Source organism: Artibeus jamaicensis, unplaced genomic scaffold (genome assembly GCF_021234435.1).
Source record: "Artibeus jamaicensis isolate MK-2021 breed Jamaican fruit bat unplaced genomic scaffold, CSHL_Jam_final contig_444, whole genome shotgun sequence".
Lineage (NCBI taxonomy): Eukaryota > Metazoa > Chordata > Mammalia > Chiroptera > Phyllostomidae > Artibeus > Artibeus jamaicensis.
Genome location: NW_026521831.1, coordinates 7529145 through 7545546, shown reverse-complemented (window position 1 = coordinate 7545546; position 16402 = coordinate 7529145). Strand labels below are relative to the sequence as shown.

Sequence of the window (16402 nt, the reverse complement as noted above, 5' to 3'; positions counted from 1 at the left end):
ATGTGGCAGAGTGACACCAAGTACTTGCAGACTCCATGGCCCAGCAGTTCCATTTGTCTTGTGGTCCATAAGAGATGTGTCCCATCCCAGAACTATCTGTGGTACCAAGGAACTGCTGGCAGCGTAACTGTCCATTATTTAAGGAACTGATATGTAAAATATGTTAGATGCACAAATACTACCATCAATGGCAGGAATTCATGAACTCCTACCCACAAGCCCCATCAGTAGCTCTCTGAAGCATTATGCTGAGGAAAAACAAGAAACAGAGTGAGTTCTTAGCACAAGATCATGCATTTATATTAAAAAATAGATACATAGTCCTGGCCAGGTGACTCATGTGGTTGGAGCATCTTACTGTGCACACAAAGGTTGCAGGTTCACTTCCCAGTTGGAGCACATACCTAGGTTTCAAGTTTAATCCCCAGTCTGGGTGCCTACAGGAGACAACTGATGGATGTTTCTCTCTCTTCCTCTCTCTCTAAAATCAGTAAACATATTATCAAGTGAGGATTAAAAAATAGATACATTAACTAAAACCAGTATCTTTCTAGGATATATACTTGTACTGGGACGTAAACATATGAAAGAGGGTGCAAATGGGTGGTAGGGAAATGGGCCTACGGAGAGGGAATGAGTGGAAAATAAGTAAAAAAGAGAGAGGGAGTGAGCAAGCCTTGCTAACCCTTCTGAGCTGAAGAGTGTATCAGCGAGACCCAAAAACTCGCCCCAGTCGCTCTTTCATCCCTTCCAATTCTTAACAGAATCAAATGCAAGTGACTCAACGTGGCTGCCCAGAGAAAAGCCTCTCTGCATGAAGAACTTGACTCCCTTCACTACAGGCACTCCAAGTTCTACTCTGACCGGAAGTCCCACAACCAAAACACGTCCAGGCTTCAGTCCGCAATCGCCTTAGACTTACTGCTTATTTCTCCTGGAAAATTCCTATTGATCGTTTAAGATTCAGTTTAAGTTTTCCCCTCCAGAAGTCCTTTCCTGCCTGCTGCACTTTCCCAAATGCCAGCCTCTTCAGGACCTCATTTCCATACCCCCTTCCCCATCACCCCCGTGCAAGCCTCAATGCAATTGCTTATTTTGGGTTTATATCCCTCCCCCAGAGATAGCGCTGAACTAGCCAGCTGCCACAAGCCATCCCAGGAATAACGAGAAGGTTACTCCAGTCTAGCCGGTTAAACGAGACCCCCGCCCACCTCTTTTTTTCTTCGCTTCCCCTCTCATTGGTTCAACTTCGCCGCCCGCCCAGCCAGCCCGCCCCAACACGTCTCCAACGCGGCCCCAGTACCCCGCCCCAGCCCGCCCACTACACGCCCCCAATCTGGTCCCCGCCAGTTCGGACAGTGGAAGGCTCTGCGCACGCGCGGCGGGTTGGGGCGCGCTGGGTGGAGGGCTGAGAGTACGGAAGAGCTTTTGGGGCGCCGAGTTGTGAGGCGGTTGCGTCCGACCCGCTAGCGCGCGGCTCCGGGGAGGGGGCGGGACTGAGGCGGGCACCGTGGCACTCCCCGCCCTAGCCCCGCCCCCTCAGGCCGCCCGCGCGCCCGCCCCGCCCCCTCACCGTGCCTGCCCCGCCCCCTCGGCAGCCGCGCTCCAGCTCTCTCTGCCGGCTCGCCGCTCGCCGCCCGCCGAGTTCCCGCGGCCGAGAGTGGGTGAAAGTCCTGCTGCCGGGCGCCCGCGGGGCTGCGCGCGTCCGGCATCCCGGGGCCGCTCCGGCCCGGGCGGCGAGGGGGCCCGGCGGTCCATGCATCCGCCGCCGCCGGCCGCCGCCGCCGCGATGGATTTCAGTCAGAACAGCCTGTTCGGCTACATGGAGGACCTGCAGGAGCTCACCATCATCGAGAGGCCGGTCCGCCGGAGCCTCAAGGTGCGCTCCCCGGGGAGGAAGACCTGCCCGCAGGGCGCCCGGAGGCTGGCCCGGGACCCGACCCCCGTCCCGTCCCGAGGCGGCCCCCTCTCGGTGTTCGGCGGGCCCCTCGGTGCTCCTCCGGTCGCCGTGTCACACGAAACCCGCCCTTCCCGCGGCCCCTTCTTCGACGCACCCCCAGTTCTCCCAGCTTGGACCCCCATCCTCGAGGGACGGGCCGCTGGCTTTCTCCCCTGACCCGCGCCGGCCCGCGGCTCCAGGGCACTCTCGGTGCCCCAGTGCCCGTCCCCAGCCTGCCCCAGAAACGGCCGGCCGAGCCCGTCCTTCGGACCGGCCCGCGTCTCCCCCGCCCCCCGCGCCGCCCCTCTCGGGCGGCCGCGGCCCCTGCGGGGCGGCCCCCTTCCTCACGCCGCTGCAGGAGCTCCTCCTCGGGGCAGCCGGCTTCTCCCGGGTCCTCTCCTGGGTGCCCCTCCCGGTCCCCTGGTGCCGCCGCGGTTCTGGCCCCAGTCCCACTCCTCGGTGAACACAGCCGCGATTGCGCGCCCCCCGCCTCTCCTTGAGACACCCCAGATCCCACCCCCTTTCTCCCCTCATAGCAAGCCCGCGTCCCCCTGCCCCGCAGTCCTCCCGGGCCTCCCTTCCCCGCCAGCACCCACACCAGAGCCGTCCTGCTGCCGATCTTCAAAGCCCCGTCGGCCTTTTCTGCCTTCATCCTGAGTCACCACAGGTCCTTCCCCTCCCTACCCCCCCAGCCCCTCCACGATTCCAGTCGGGACCCTGCTCCCCACCCCCGTGGAGGGAGTCGACCTTCACTGGCTCCCCCTGCCCCCGCCGGCTCCCCACCCGGCGAAGTCATCCTCCTCCCAAGCCTCCCAGAGGCCCCAACCCTCGCTGCTGGCAAACCTAGTTTACGGACCCCCGCCCCCAGCCATCCTCGTAATAGCTCCCTCAGCCCTTCTCACTCCCACCTGCCGCAATAGCTCGAGTCTTTGATTTCCTTCCAGCCCCAGATTTTATTCCCTCTCCCCCCCCCCCCAAGATTTCTTTTTTCTTTTTGGTTCTCACTGGGCTGCAGTCCTCATCCATCACCCTTTCAGTATTTCCTGGGGTGGAAAATGCTGGAGAAACAGCCTTGGGGTATTAGGGAGAAAAGTATGTATACATTTTTATATAAAATTGACTTCAGCAATGTTCCGAAGCCACGATGTGGTTTTCAAGCTTCAATCTAGAAGCTAGAGGAGGGAGAGAGAAGAAACAAACAAAAACCAAACCCCAAACCTCCACAACCCAAACTCAACAATTAGAGACAATTAGAGAGACCTCCTTGGTTGGCGTGATCACCTAGAGTCCTCAGACCCTTGATTAGTTTTCAGTGATGATGCTTAAATCAGTGGTGAAACTTTTTCGTTAGTCGGTAGTAGTTATATGGGGTCCCTGGAGCAGCCTTGGGAGGGGGGAGGCAAAACTGATGGATGTTGTGAGCATAATTTCTCCTTTACCCTTGACAGACACCAGAAGAAATAGAAAGACTGACAGTTGATGAAGATCTCAGTGATATTGAAAGGGCTGTTTATCTGCTCAGGTATTTCTGAATGTCCTTTTGTGAAATTGCTGCCCTTTCCCTGCGGCAGATGAACGCCTTCTGAAATGTCATGTTCAGTTCTGTTCAGGTTTGCTTAACCGTTTGAGTAGGAGCATTTTTGCATGCATAGCACTTCATTATGTTACAAAGTAAGATCTACATATGGGCTTATACATTTGAGAACTAAAATGAAGTCAGATCCTTAACTTAAAGAATATTGCTTGGAAGAGGAGGAATAGAGTTAATGGTTTGAGTTGAATCTCATTCTCGTTTTCATTTTCCAGCTTTGGTGATTCTCACATAACATCCAATAAGTTTAGATGAGACTTGAGGATATCCAGGAATTAATTTAAGTTAATCGTAGAGTGTGAACCTTATATACTATTACTATATAGAAAAAATTCCACAAGTTCAATTTGTTGCTCAGAATATACTGTTCATATTAACTTTTGTTATGTGAGCTTTATAATAATGCTCGAGAGATCATAAAATTTAATTGCATCTATTCTCATTTAAGTTTTATCTCCCAAGCTCTACAGAATTGCTGAAGTTGTGGGGTTAGTTTCTTAAAAGCTAATGTGGCAAACATTAACGACCATATCTATGAAAATACTTCAGAAAGAGAAAATTTCCCAAGATTTTTTGCATACCTTTGTTTTAAAATTTTTCTTTAACTTGAACAGTATGTTTTCCCTGTTTTATCCGATCAGTTTTCACTTTTGTTTTTCAGTATCAGATTTTGCAAAGTGGTATTATTTCCCCCCCCAGGTTGCTTGTCATCCCTGTTTGCTTAGCTTAGGTCTGCTTTACCTGTTCAGGCGCTGGCAAGTTACTTGTTCTTCTTTCTTGCCTATAGATCATGTTTCTAATCCCGTATTATTCATCCAAGGATGCTGTAAAAAAAATCCCTGTCCATGACGTCCATTATAAAAATGATTCTTTAGCCTATAGTGACATCTTGGGGTTTTGTTCTTAGTTTAGTCAGAATTTCAGCATGCTTACAATTTAGACTGTCTTCTCTAATAATTCTGTCACTTTAAAGGGTTTCTGGATCTTGGACCTTATGTTGTTGTTATCATTTTCACCCATTTATTTAAAAGATAACTGTTATTGATGTTTAAATCAACAGCATCTGTTTTGGTGTTTACATAGAGAATAACTCAACATTTAACCTGTTTTGATATTTTATTGTTATATTCAGTGTACTTTATTCCTTAATGATTACAACATGGTGAGCAGTAGTTACAAGCATATGTCTTTTCCCACAGTTCTTCGGTTTGGTAGGTAGACAATGGTGTAAAAGTTTGGATAAGTGTATTTTAACATATAGCAGTTAATGATTTGAAATAAGTTCCTGCTGACTCCTACTGAATTCTTTTCTTTGTATAAATGCTGGCTTACATTTAGGCAATGGAGAGTCTTGCTCTACTTAACTTGCGACAGCAGATACCTTATTCTAGATATCAGCGACAAGGCTGCTTTTTCAGGATAGCTTATTTGTTTTCTATTTTACTTTTATTGTTTGTTAGGGAACCTGGCCTTCTGAGTTGTCAGTATTTCTCAGACACAGAACGTAAGTTTCATCCAGTCCTGGAACTGACAAAGCCCTGTCAGAGACAAATGGGTCCTCTCATTCTTACACGAGAGAATTTTAAAGAGATCCGATATCTCCTTTAGTTTCTTGTGGCTCATCTACCTTGAAGGAGGTTTGCAAGGTGACTGAGAAGGCGAACACTGGTTTGGTTGTGTCTGGGTATCTAGCCGAGTGCGTCTTTTGTGTTCCTAACATCTCACCACCTCCTGGGGGAAAGTGGGATTTCACCTCTGGGCCAGATTCTGAAGGGATAACACCAAGACTGCCTGAAAGGCTCTTTCTTCTCTGGGATTCAGGGGAGGCTGTGGGATTGTCTGTGGGCATTTTCCAAACTTGGCCTCTGTTTAAGCCTCATCTGCTCTCAGCTAGTGAGCCTTTTAATGAGCCTGCTATTTTAAATGTAAATTTTTCCTTTTTTAAAAAAAGTTGCACTCCGCAATGCTGTAGAACCTAATACTGAGTCCTGTTTTGTATTTTTTTCTCTCTCTGTGATTTTCGGGCTTATTTTGATCTTTAATACCCAGATTTCTTTTTCTCTGTGCTTTTGAGTGTCAGATTTGTTTCTCTAGCTCTCTTATTTTGTATATTAAAACTATTTTGGAGTATATAAATGGAGATTCTGATAGCATTTAAATTGAATCTGATATTAAAAAAATCATATACAGAGCACTGTCATCCAATGAAAAACAAATTACACTGTTCATTATCTTACCCTGAAGTATGGTAGATCAGTTATTAATGCTATTTTCACAATTAAGTGTAGAACATTATGGTATTTAAAGATTTGACACAGTTGAGTTTGTGGTTTTGCATAAATATGATGCTGATATACCCATCTGTGGCATTTAGCACTGAAGCAAAACAACTTTCCTAATAGTCACAGCTTGTGAATTAGTCAAAATCATGCCACAACATCTTTTCCTGTTCTCTATCTTCTTTGTAATTTTGGCATATATTTTAGGAATGTACTTAAAACATATGAATTATTTTCTTAGAGATATGTATAGATGCTGTGCTTTCATGAGGTAAATCTCTACTCATATCTCCAGTTGCATAAGATAAATAATTTCAGACTTGTAAACTTGGCATAAGCAACTCCATCTTAGCTGTGCAGCGTGGTGTCCTACTGGGTCCTCACTTTGTTTTAATGGCTTGATTGAGATGCAGTTCACATACCATCCAGTTCATCCATTTAAACTGTAGTGTTCAGTGGTTTTTAGTATATTCCGAATAGCATTACCATCACCACAATCAACCTCAGAGCATTTTTGTTGCCCCAGTAAGAAACCCTGTACCTATTAGCAGTTGCCCTCTACTTCTTCCAAACCTTTCCAGCCTTTGGGAACCACTAGTCTACTTTCTGTGTCTACAAATTTGCTTATTTTGAACCTTTTATGTGAATTAAATCACACAATATGTGGCCTTTTGTGACTGACTTCTTTCACTTCTCATGTTTTTAAGTTTCATCTATGTTGTAGCAAGAATCAGTACTTTATTCCTTTTTATTGGTGAACAGTGTTCTCTTGTGCAGGTATATCCATCCATTTTGTTGTTCATTCATCAGCTGGTGGAGACTTGGGTTGTCTCCCCTCAGCCCTTCACTATCTGGAACAGCCGTGCTGGCCTCTTCACTGAGTCTTAGATATATTGTGTTCGTCCTTACCTCCGCTCTTCCCCATCCTGGACTACCCTTTCGTTATATCTCTTGAACATTTTCCATCCCTGGGATCCGGCTGTAATCTTGCATCTTTCATAAGGCCTTTCTCGACTGCTGAAACCACATGGATCCTGGGTTTCTTTGAGCTCCCGTATCACTTACTGGCTATATCCCTCAATTAATTAATTATTATTTTGTATTCCCTAACGTGTGTGAGTGTGTGTATACATTTTCCTTAACAGGAAATCTCCAAGCTCTTGGAGGAAAGCTTTGCAAGCTCTTGGAGGACAAACCATGTTTTATATTGTTGCTCTTTTGGTTCTTTCTTGTTCTTTGCTGTGATATAAATATGTACCTTTTGGTAGAATAAAGTGTGTTTATTTGAAGATGACCGAAATGCCAGGTGGGTTAAGCAACTTCTGATTTTTTTGTATCATGTGCAGTAGAATCAGACAGATTTAAGTTATATCCTGTTCTACCTTTTATCATCTGCATGACTATGGGCAAGTTACTTAGGGTTGTTAAGCCCTTGTTTTCTCATCTGTAAATGGGAATAATTTCTGTTCCCTGAGGTTGTTGCATTATGTGTAGAGCCCCTGCCACAGAATAGGTACCTAATGAATGTTAATTCCCTGTCACCTTTCCCTACTTCCTTGCTACTTAAGTGCTCATGGTAAATTTCAAACTTTAAAAGAGGATAACAGGATAATTTTACCTTCCAAGGATTTAATAAAGTAAATAACAGGCAAGTGAAGTATATGAGCTGAAGTTTGTGGTAAATATCTATTAAGTTTCTTTGCTAGTAGTATTTATTAGAAACCAGAATCTTCACAAATTATATCATTTTAAACTGAGTTAGAATTAAGGTCAGCTTGTATTGCAGGGTTTTTTTTTTTTTTTTTTTTACCTCAAGCAGTATTTGTTATTTACGTTATGTGTTAAATGTGTGGACTGGTTAATGTACCAAACCTAACATTTATGTTGCTTACATTTGCAATCACTCATCACTTTTAAACAGTTTTTCACTTTGCGCTATGAATTTAAAAACATTTTGCACTTTACTGTCCAGGGATGGTCAGGATAAAAGTGCACTTGTAGAACTTCTTCCCTTTTCTTTCTCTTCCTATTTTTTAAGGAGTATGTGCTCCCCCTAGTGCTATCACAGAGTGAGAATTCCACAGCCAAACCTGGAAATAAACACAAGTTAAGGTCTGACTGTATCAAGTGGTAAAAATCCTAACTCTCTTAGAATTAGGGTTCCCTGAAGGATATTCAACCATTGAAGATGTGGGAGGCGTGGAGAAAAAAAGGGTCAGGACTTAGTTCTTCACAGTCACTGCTTTTGGTTTTATCCTTTGGTACGTGGTAATCATGTCAGAAATAATGGCAAAACTTGTTACCGCTCCTGTGTGGATGTGACTTACAGCATGACTTTTCACCCATATCAGAGAGAGATGTTAATAATGTGAACTATTCGTAACTCAACTAATAGTTACTTTAGAAGAAGACGTACCAATCTGTTGAGTATTTACTCTTTGTTAGGCATCTCTGGGGAGAATGAATGGCATTGTACCAGCAGATACTTGTGTTTAAAGAAGTATTCATTTAAGAAAGCAAATGCATTTTTTAAAAATTTCAATAAAATGGAGTTCATACCCAATCACCAAGTGTGTTGGGCATTGAGAAGGTGTATTCTGTGTCAGAAATGTTAAGAAGACGCATCCAGATTGATTCTCGGGGCCGAGTCTTGCTCATTTACTTACTGAGAGACCTTGGGGAAGTTCCTTATCTTTGTCAAGTCCAGGTCTCTGAATCTAAACTGGGAGGAGTAGTACTTACATGATAGGACTGCTAGGAAAGGTGGAGGAGATGTACATAGAGGGCACAGTGGTTGGTGCAGAATTGTGTTCGGTAGAGGATGGTTATTACTGGTCTTCTAAGTCATCTGCTTGCAATTCACAACCTGTTTTACTTTGGATGTACAGGGAAATTTCCATCCAGAAACTTCATGTGGTTATAAAGTTTTCTCTCCAGTGGTGCCACTTTGCAGTTAGTCCTCCACCCTGACCCAAGGTAACCAGTGATCTGCCTTTTGTCACTGTAGATTAGTTTTTCCTGTCGAGAGTGTGGACATGTATTTTCATATTGCATGGATAAATGTATAAGAATAGAATGCTAGGTTATCTGCTGAGTGTGTATGTATGTGTATATACATATTTATTTATTTGTTTATTTTTGTACAGTTTTACTTAAGTATAATGGATACCCAAGAAACCGCACATATTTAAACTGTACAGTTTGATGAATTTTGATATATATACACACCCATAAAGCCATCATAACAATTATGATAATGAACATATCTGTCACCCCCAAAAGTAACTTTGTGCCCTTTTGTAATATCCTCTCCCCTTTCTCTGATTCTTCCTACACTTCAGGCAAACACTGATCTGCCTTCTGTCACTACAGATTAGTTTGCAGTTTCTAGAATATTATACTAACGAACCATGTAAGAGTTACCCTTCTGTCTGGCCTCTTAACGTAATTATTTAGAAGTTCACTCATGATGTTGCATGTATCAATTGTTTATTCCTTTTTATTGTTGATAATTATTCCATTTTGAGGATATAGTACATTTTGGCTGTCCATTCATCAGTTGATGGGCATTTGGGTAATTTCCAGTTTGGGGCTATTATAGACCAAATGGCTCTAAACACTCACATACAAATCTTTGTGTGGACATGTGCTCTTCATCCCTCTCTGGTAAACAGCTAGGAGTGGAATGGCTGGGTCATACTGTAGGTATAGGTTTACATTTTTAAGAAACTGCTAAACTGTCTCCAAAGTGATTGTGCAATTTTGCATTTCCACCAGCAGTGTGTGAGAGATTGAGTTGCTCTATACGCTTGCTGATACTTGGTGTGATCAGACCTTTTTACTGAGGCCATTCTAGTGGTATTTCTAGTGGTCTAGTGTACCAGTATTTCATTGTATTTGTAATTGAATTTTCCAGGTGACCAATGGATGTTGAGCATCTTTACATGTGTTTATGAGCCAGCCACATAGCTTGTTTGGTGAAGTCTGTCACCCATTTCTTGGATGTATGCTCTGTGAATATTTTTTCCCAGTCTGTGGCTTACCTTTTAATATTTATAACAGTGTCATATCTTTTAAAGAACAAAGGTTTTTTTATTTTTTGCTTTTCTTTTCTTTGCTTTTCTGTGGTCTAATTGATTGCTTTTTTCTTTATAGTTAGTACTTTTTAATATTGCATTTAAGAAATTTTTGCCAAGTCCTAGATCATTAAGATATTTTCCCCATTTCCTTCTAGAAGGTTTAAAGTTTATGTCTTAATTTTAGATCTGTGCTCTGTCTCCAGTTAAATTTTGTGTATAGTGTTGAGATTAATTTTCCCTGCCCCCACATGGCTATATTGTACAATAGAAAGGGCCAGTTTGCCACTCTAAAAACCAGGGGACCTGGCACCTGTCTTGGTGATCACATTTGAGTCCCTTAAGTTTTTCAGGCTCTGTTTTCTTCACTTTCCTCCACATGATACAATGGGTTGTGTCTGATAGAAATTAAGCTTCCATGTTGCTTCAGCAGGCTATCCTCGCCTCTAAGAAGGGAAGGAGATCATTGAACTCCAGTTTCTTATTTCATCCACTAGGAGATGCTAATGGACATCCCTGAAGGGCAGGAAGTCCCTGGGTAGTGAACAGTGTCAGAGCTTTTTATAAAAGGTCACTTGTAAGGTAGATATTCATAATTTGAAAGTGCAAGGATTGGATGCCATAATATTATAATCAAACCAAAAATACTGTTCATTTTGCTGAACTAAAATATATCAGAGTTGAACAGTATTTTCTTTAAAGAGTTCTGCACACTGTAGATTTGATGTGCAGATTTGAGTAACTTGTGGGTGAAAAGTGTTATCTCATATAACTTCCCAATTATTTGGTGGATTTTTTCCAGATGTCTTTTTGTTACATTGGTTTTTGATTTAATTCTGTAAATGGTCACAGAACATACTTTTGCTTGACTTCAGTTCTTTTACATTTGCTAAGATTTGTTTTTTTGGCCAGAACATGTTGATCTGATGAATATTCCATGTACCTTGGAAAAGAATGCGTGTTCTGCTGTCCTGTGTAGTATTTTATATGTCAAAATAGGTCAAGCTGGTTGATGGCATTTTCAGACTTTCTGTATCTTAAGGGTGTTTTCTGTCTGCTTGTTCTGTTGACTACTAAGAGTGGAATAGTGCCATCTCTAAACTATAATGGCGGATTTGTCTATTCCTTCTTTTAAATCTATTACTTTTACTAGCAGTTCATATATTATTGATATCTGTAGTTAAGTACATATAGAGTTTAAGCCATTCTAGTGGATTATTATGTTTTCTTGGTGAATTAATCCCTTTATAGTTATGCGATGTTACCCTTAGAAATATTGTTTGTTTTGAAGTTTATCTGATATTAATATACTCACTCCAGCTTTCTTTTGGTGTTTACATAGTTTATCTTTTCAGGCCAATTTACTTTTTAAAAAAATTAAATTTTATTTTGGAATTATTTTACATTTCCAGAAAAGTTGCAAAGATAGTACAGTGTTCCTTTAAGCCTTTCACTAGCTTACCCTAAAGCTAAATTCTTTTTTTAATCCTTATCTGAGGACATGCTTATTAATTTCTAGAGAGAGAGGGAAAGGGAGGGAGAGAGAGAGGAGAGAAACATTGATCAATTGCCTCTCATATGCGCCCCAACTGGGGACCGAACATACAATTTAGGCATATGCACTGACTAGGAATCAAACCCACGACCTTTTGGTTTATGGGACAACACTCCAACCACCTGAGCCACACTAGCCAGGGCTAAAGCTAAATCCTTACATATCTATGGCACATTTGTCAAAACTTAAGAGATTAACATCGTTACATCACTATTGACTAAACTCCAGACTTTGTTTGGATTTCATCAGTTTTTAAACTAGTGCCCCCCTTTTTTTTTCTGTTTCAGCATCTAATCCAGAATACCATATTGCATTTAATTGTCATGGCTGCTTAGTTTGCTATTGGCTGTGACAATTTCTTAGTCTTTCCTTGCTTTTCATGATCTTGGTAGTTTTGAAGAATACTGGTCAGGTATTTTGTAGAATATTCCTCAACTTGTGTTTGTCTAATATTTTCTTCCTCATTAGATTGGGGTTATGGATTCTTGGAAAGAATGCCATACACTTGAAGTGCCTTTATTATCCATCATTTTAGGGGGTATACGCAGTCAGCATGACTTATCACTGGTGATTTTAATCTTGATCGAGGGGTTAGAGCAATATCTGCCAGGTTCCTTCTCTGAGTGAGTGGTAAGGGAGGACCCCCTAACCTTGGTCCTAGTCTTGGGCAGAAAGCAAAGCCCTTCTATCTTCCACCAGTGAGTATGACGCTGGCTGTAGGTTTTCATATAGAGACCATTAAGTTAACAAGTTCCTTCTATTACTATTTGCTGACAGCTCTTTAAAAATGTCTTGAATGGATATTGAATCTTGTCAGCTGCTTTTTTTCCTGAATTTATTGATATGATATATGCCTTATTTCATTTTTTAAATATGGCGAATTACATGGATCATTTTTCAAATGACCTGGCCTTGCATTCTTGGGGTGAAATCTACTTGGTCATGATGTATGTGTCTTTTTATATGTTCCTGGACTCCATTTGTTGCTATATTTTTGAGGATCTTTGCATTCATTTTAATGAGAGATATTGGTCTGCATTCTTATTTCTTATTTCCTTGTAATATTTTTGCCAGTTTTGGTTTTAGGGGAATGCTTATGAAATGACTTGGAATGTGGCTTTCAATTTTCTGGAAGAAATTATGTAGAATAGGTATTTCTTAAATTGAGATAGAATTTACCAGTTAAACCATTTGGGCCTGAATATTTTTTGGAAGGGTTTTTAACTAAAATTCAATTATTTAATAAATATAGGGCTATTTCAGTCATATATTTATTTCTTTTAAAAGAGAGCTATTTATTTGTTTATCTACTTACCTACTTATTTTTAATCCTTACCTGAGGACCTGCAACCCAGGTATGTGCCCTGACCGGAATTGAACCCACGACTTTTTGGTTTGCAGGGTGACACCCAACCAACCGAACCACATTGGCCAGGGTGCCATCACATATTTCTCTTCAGTGAATGTTGGTAGTTTTTGTCTTTCAAGTATAGGCATACTCATTTTATTGCACTTTATATGTGTTGCTTTTTTTTACAAACTGAAGGCAAGACCCTCCACCAGCCAAAAGTTTATGACTTGCTTTACTGCATTGGTCCGGAAGTGAACCTGCACTGTATGCTAGGTATGCCGATATTTAACTCTGTTCTATCGACGTTACTGAGTTTGTGGGCATCGGTCGTGCTGTGCTGGTATTCCCTTTTAATGTTTGCAGGATCAGTAGTGATAGCCTCTTTCTAATTCATGGTATTGGTAATTTTCATCTTCTTCCTTTTTTTTTTCCTGTTTAACGTGGCTAGAGGTTTATCAAATTTACTGATCATTCCAAAGAACCAGCTTTTGCTCTCATTATTTTTCTCTAATGTTTTTGTTTTCCATTTCATTGATTTTTGTTGTAACACATATTATTTCTTTTTTTCTGCTTGCTTTGTATTTAATTTTCTTTTCTTTTTCTAGTTTCTTAAGGTAAAAGCTTAGGTTATTGATTTTAGATCTTCTGTTCTAATAAATGCATTATAATGTTGTAAATTTCCCTCTAGGCACTGCTTTAGCTGTATCCAATACATTTTAATGCATTATACCCTTATCATTTAATTAAAAAAATGAAAAAATTTTACTTGGAACTTCTTTAACTTATGAGTCATTTAGAAGTGTGTTGTTTAATTTCCAAAACTTTGGGGGTTTTCCATATTTTTTGGTTACTTATCTCTAGTTCCATTATGGTTTGAGAATGTGCTTTGTCTGGTTTCTGTGACTCCCTCCTTTTTCCCCGTGCAGCTCCGATTTCATCTCTTACTGTTCCTTTCTTCCCTTGGGGTGTACTGCAGCCGTCCTTGCTGTTCATTAAACATACCAAGTACACATCGACCTCAGGGCTTTTGTACTTACTATTCCTGCTGTTTTAATGTTTCCTCAGACACTTACATTGCTAGCGCTGTCATTTCTTTCCGATCTTTATTCAAACTTGTCTCTGATAAGTGGCACTACTATCTACTACTTACTGTCACTGCTTAAAAACCTGGGCGTATCCTCACTCTTTACTGTTTCTCATCTCTGCTACTTAAACAGATTAAATCTTTCTTTTACAAAATTGAATTACTCACAGGGTTTCTGTATTTTGCTATATATTAAAAAACCCTACACTTGTTTAGTCAAGATGGTTTTCAATCCTTGCTTAACAGAAACCTGCTGGAGGGTCAAATTTATAGTGTTTTTACTTTGGAAAACATTCATTTCTTTTGGTACACTAGTGGGTAAATAGATGTGGCCTCCTTTCTTAATGTTCCAAAATAGTATATCTTTCATTATTCAGCTCACGTCTCTTATTCACTGTTAAGAAATATGTATATTATCAGTCTGTCGACTAATTTCATGTTTCTTTTTACTAAGCAGTGAGAGCTATATAATGTATGTTTGGGGTTTTTTTTTTTTTTTTTAGATGAGTAGCTAAGAAACGTGGAGCAGAGCCACTAGAATCTGTGTGACCTTGGTCACATCATTCGGCCTCTTCACTGTCATGATGTGAGGAGGTGAATTGCAGTCCTAAGGCCCTCTTCGACTCCAGCTGCCCCTCATAGCTTATCTTTAGCATGAGAGAAGAAGAATCATAATCTCACACTGCTTTTACAAGATTGACTTTTGGTTGACTGATGAACATTGAGATTTTATTATTGATTTGTTTGTATTCAGTAGTGTGTTTCTTCTGATTCACTGGCTCAGTTACAGTCACAGTCAAATGAACAGAAAGGAGCCACAGGATATCGTTAGGGACTCTCTTTCTGGGTCAAATAGCCACTCCAAGATTCAGTTTTGTCTTCATGACAGAACTTCCAAATCTGTGGCTATGGCCTTGGGCTTTGCTCCCCGACTTTAGCCCAGGGCTGCTTTGCTGGGTGGCATCACCATGATGCCTCACTGGTGTTTCCCACTCGGTGCGCCTGAACCTGAATTCCTCATTTTAAATCTAAATGTGTCTCCACTCAGTGTGGAAGCCTGATTAGCTATCCTTTTAAATTACGCTGGAGGGAAACCTGGGAATAGTTTCACATTATTCTTTTTTCTTTCAGAAATTAGTTTTGTATCAAGTCCTATTGATTTTATTCCCGCAAGATGCCATTTCTTCCTTTCTATTCTAATTCAGATACACAGAGCAGGGGGCTTTGTTATTTTCTTCCTACTTCCAGAGCTCAGTGACTGGTGCTTCATAACTGTTCAGTCAATCTTTATGAAATAATTGAATAAGGCACATCTACCTTGTGCCTTCTACACTTTATTTTCACCAATTCCTACTTATTCCTACTGAAGATCTCAGTTCTTCAGAGAAGTCCTCCCTTGACCTTCAAAGTGGGTGATGTTCTTAATAGTGCTATGTACTGTTGTTCCTTTATAGGTCTTTGCACACTTAGGATGGTTTAATTGATTTTTGTTGTTGTTTAATATTTCTTCCCTGACTGTGAAGCCCTTAATATGGCAGGGCCTTATCTGTATGCACCACCATGTCCTTGCTCAGGGCTTAGTTCACTGCCTAATATGTAATAAGCACTTGGTCAATATTTGTTGCCTGACAAATTCTGTGAGTAGGCATAAAGCATTATCAGAGAATCCAGGACCAGTGCCTGGTAGGCAGCAGGTCCTGAATAGAGACCACCTGAATCTCAGTCCACCTGTCTTCTACGGGTTAAGTGCTTGGTAGTCCCTTCCCCTTCCTATCATAGCTATTTATCATCCTTTCTTCCTGCAGGTTCCAGGGATTCAGCCTGATTTTCTCTCTTTTTTATACAGTTGTCAGTTACTATTCTATTCTCCCTCCTGGGTTCCTTGCTTCCTAGGTTAGCTGCTATGTAAACCCAGTCTTCTTAGCAATCTTTTGCCCCTGCTGTGTTCTATATTTCTGTATTTTTAATAAGTGTTTTTAAAATGATGTTTACTGCTGTTTGTTAATGGGGAAATAGAAAGGCTGGTTTTAAAAAAATAATGGGAGAGGTTACGGTGTTTCCAGACATCTTCCAAATTTGTATAGTTATTCCTGAACTCGTAATTTTTATACCTTTTAATGTTCTTGTTATGGGTTGTATATTTAGGGCAGACCTTAGTAATGTTTCCTTTTATCCTTTGCAAAATACAGTGAAAATATGATTTTCAAATGTTTGTAGCATGACTCTAGCATGTGTTTAGCATAAGGAATACATTTCAAATTGTGACCTGAATATACACATGTGTTTGTGTATGTGTATTAGTGTGTATAACTGACACTGTTAGTAATTATCCTTCTGGGTATAATAAATTAAAAACACAGATGTTAACAACAAATATAATCTTAACGTTGAAGTAGAATGTGGAAAACCCCAAATAAACAGTACAAAAACTAAAACAAGGAAAGATTTATTAATGCAACAGGTGTGTCTGCCCCTTAATAGGCTCATTCCACTCCAGAGCCAGTAAGGATAGTGCTCGTCTCACGTG

At 41.2% G+C, this 16402-nt stretch overlaps 1 protein-coding gene across 8 annotated transcripts in view; it reads left to right on the top strand.

Moving 5' to 3' along the window:
- The first annotated feature begins 1627 nt into the window (after positions 1 to 1627).
- PPP4R4 (protein phosphatase 4 regulatory subunit 4) overlaps positions 1628 to 16402 on the top strand; it is an 82580-nt gene continuing 67805 nt past the window's right edge. For 7 of the 8 annotated variants that reach the window (XM_053666149.1, XM_053666148.1, XM_053666153.1 and 4 more), the window contains exons 1-2: positions 1628 to 1879; positions 3388 to 3461. In XM_053666149.1, the coding sequence (XP_053522124.1) occupies positions 1757 to 1879; positions 3388 to 3461 (197 nt within the window). In that variant the 5' untranslated portion in view covers positions 1628 to 1756. Of the gene's footprint in view, positions 1880 to 3385; positions 3462 to 16402 lie in introns of those variants that run through there. The other variant, XM_053666154.1, reaches the window with a different exon arrangement.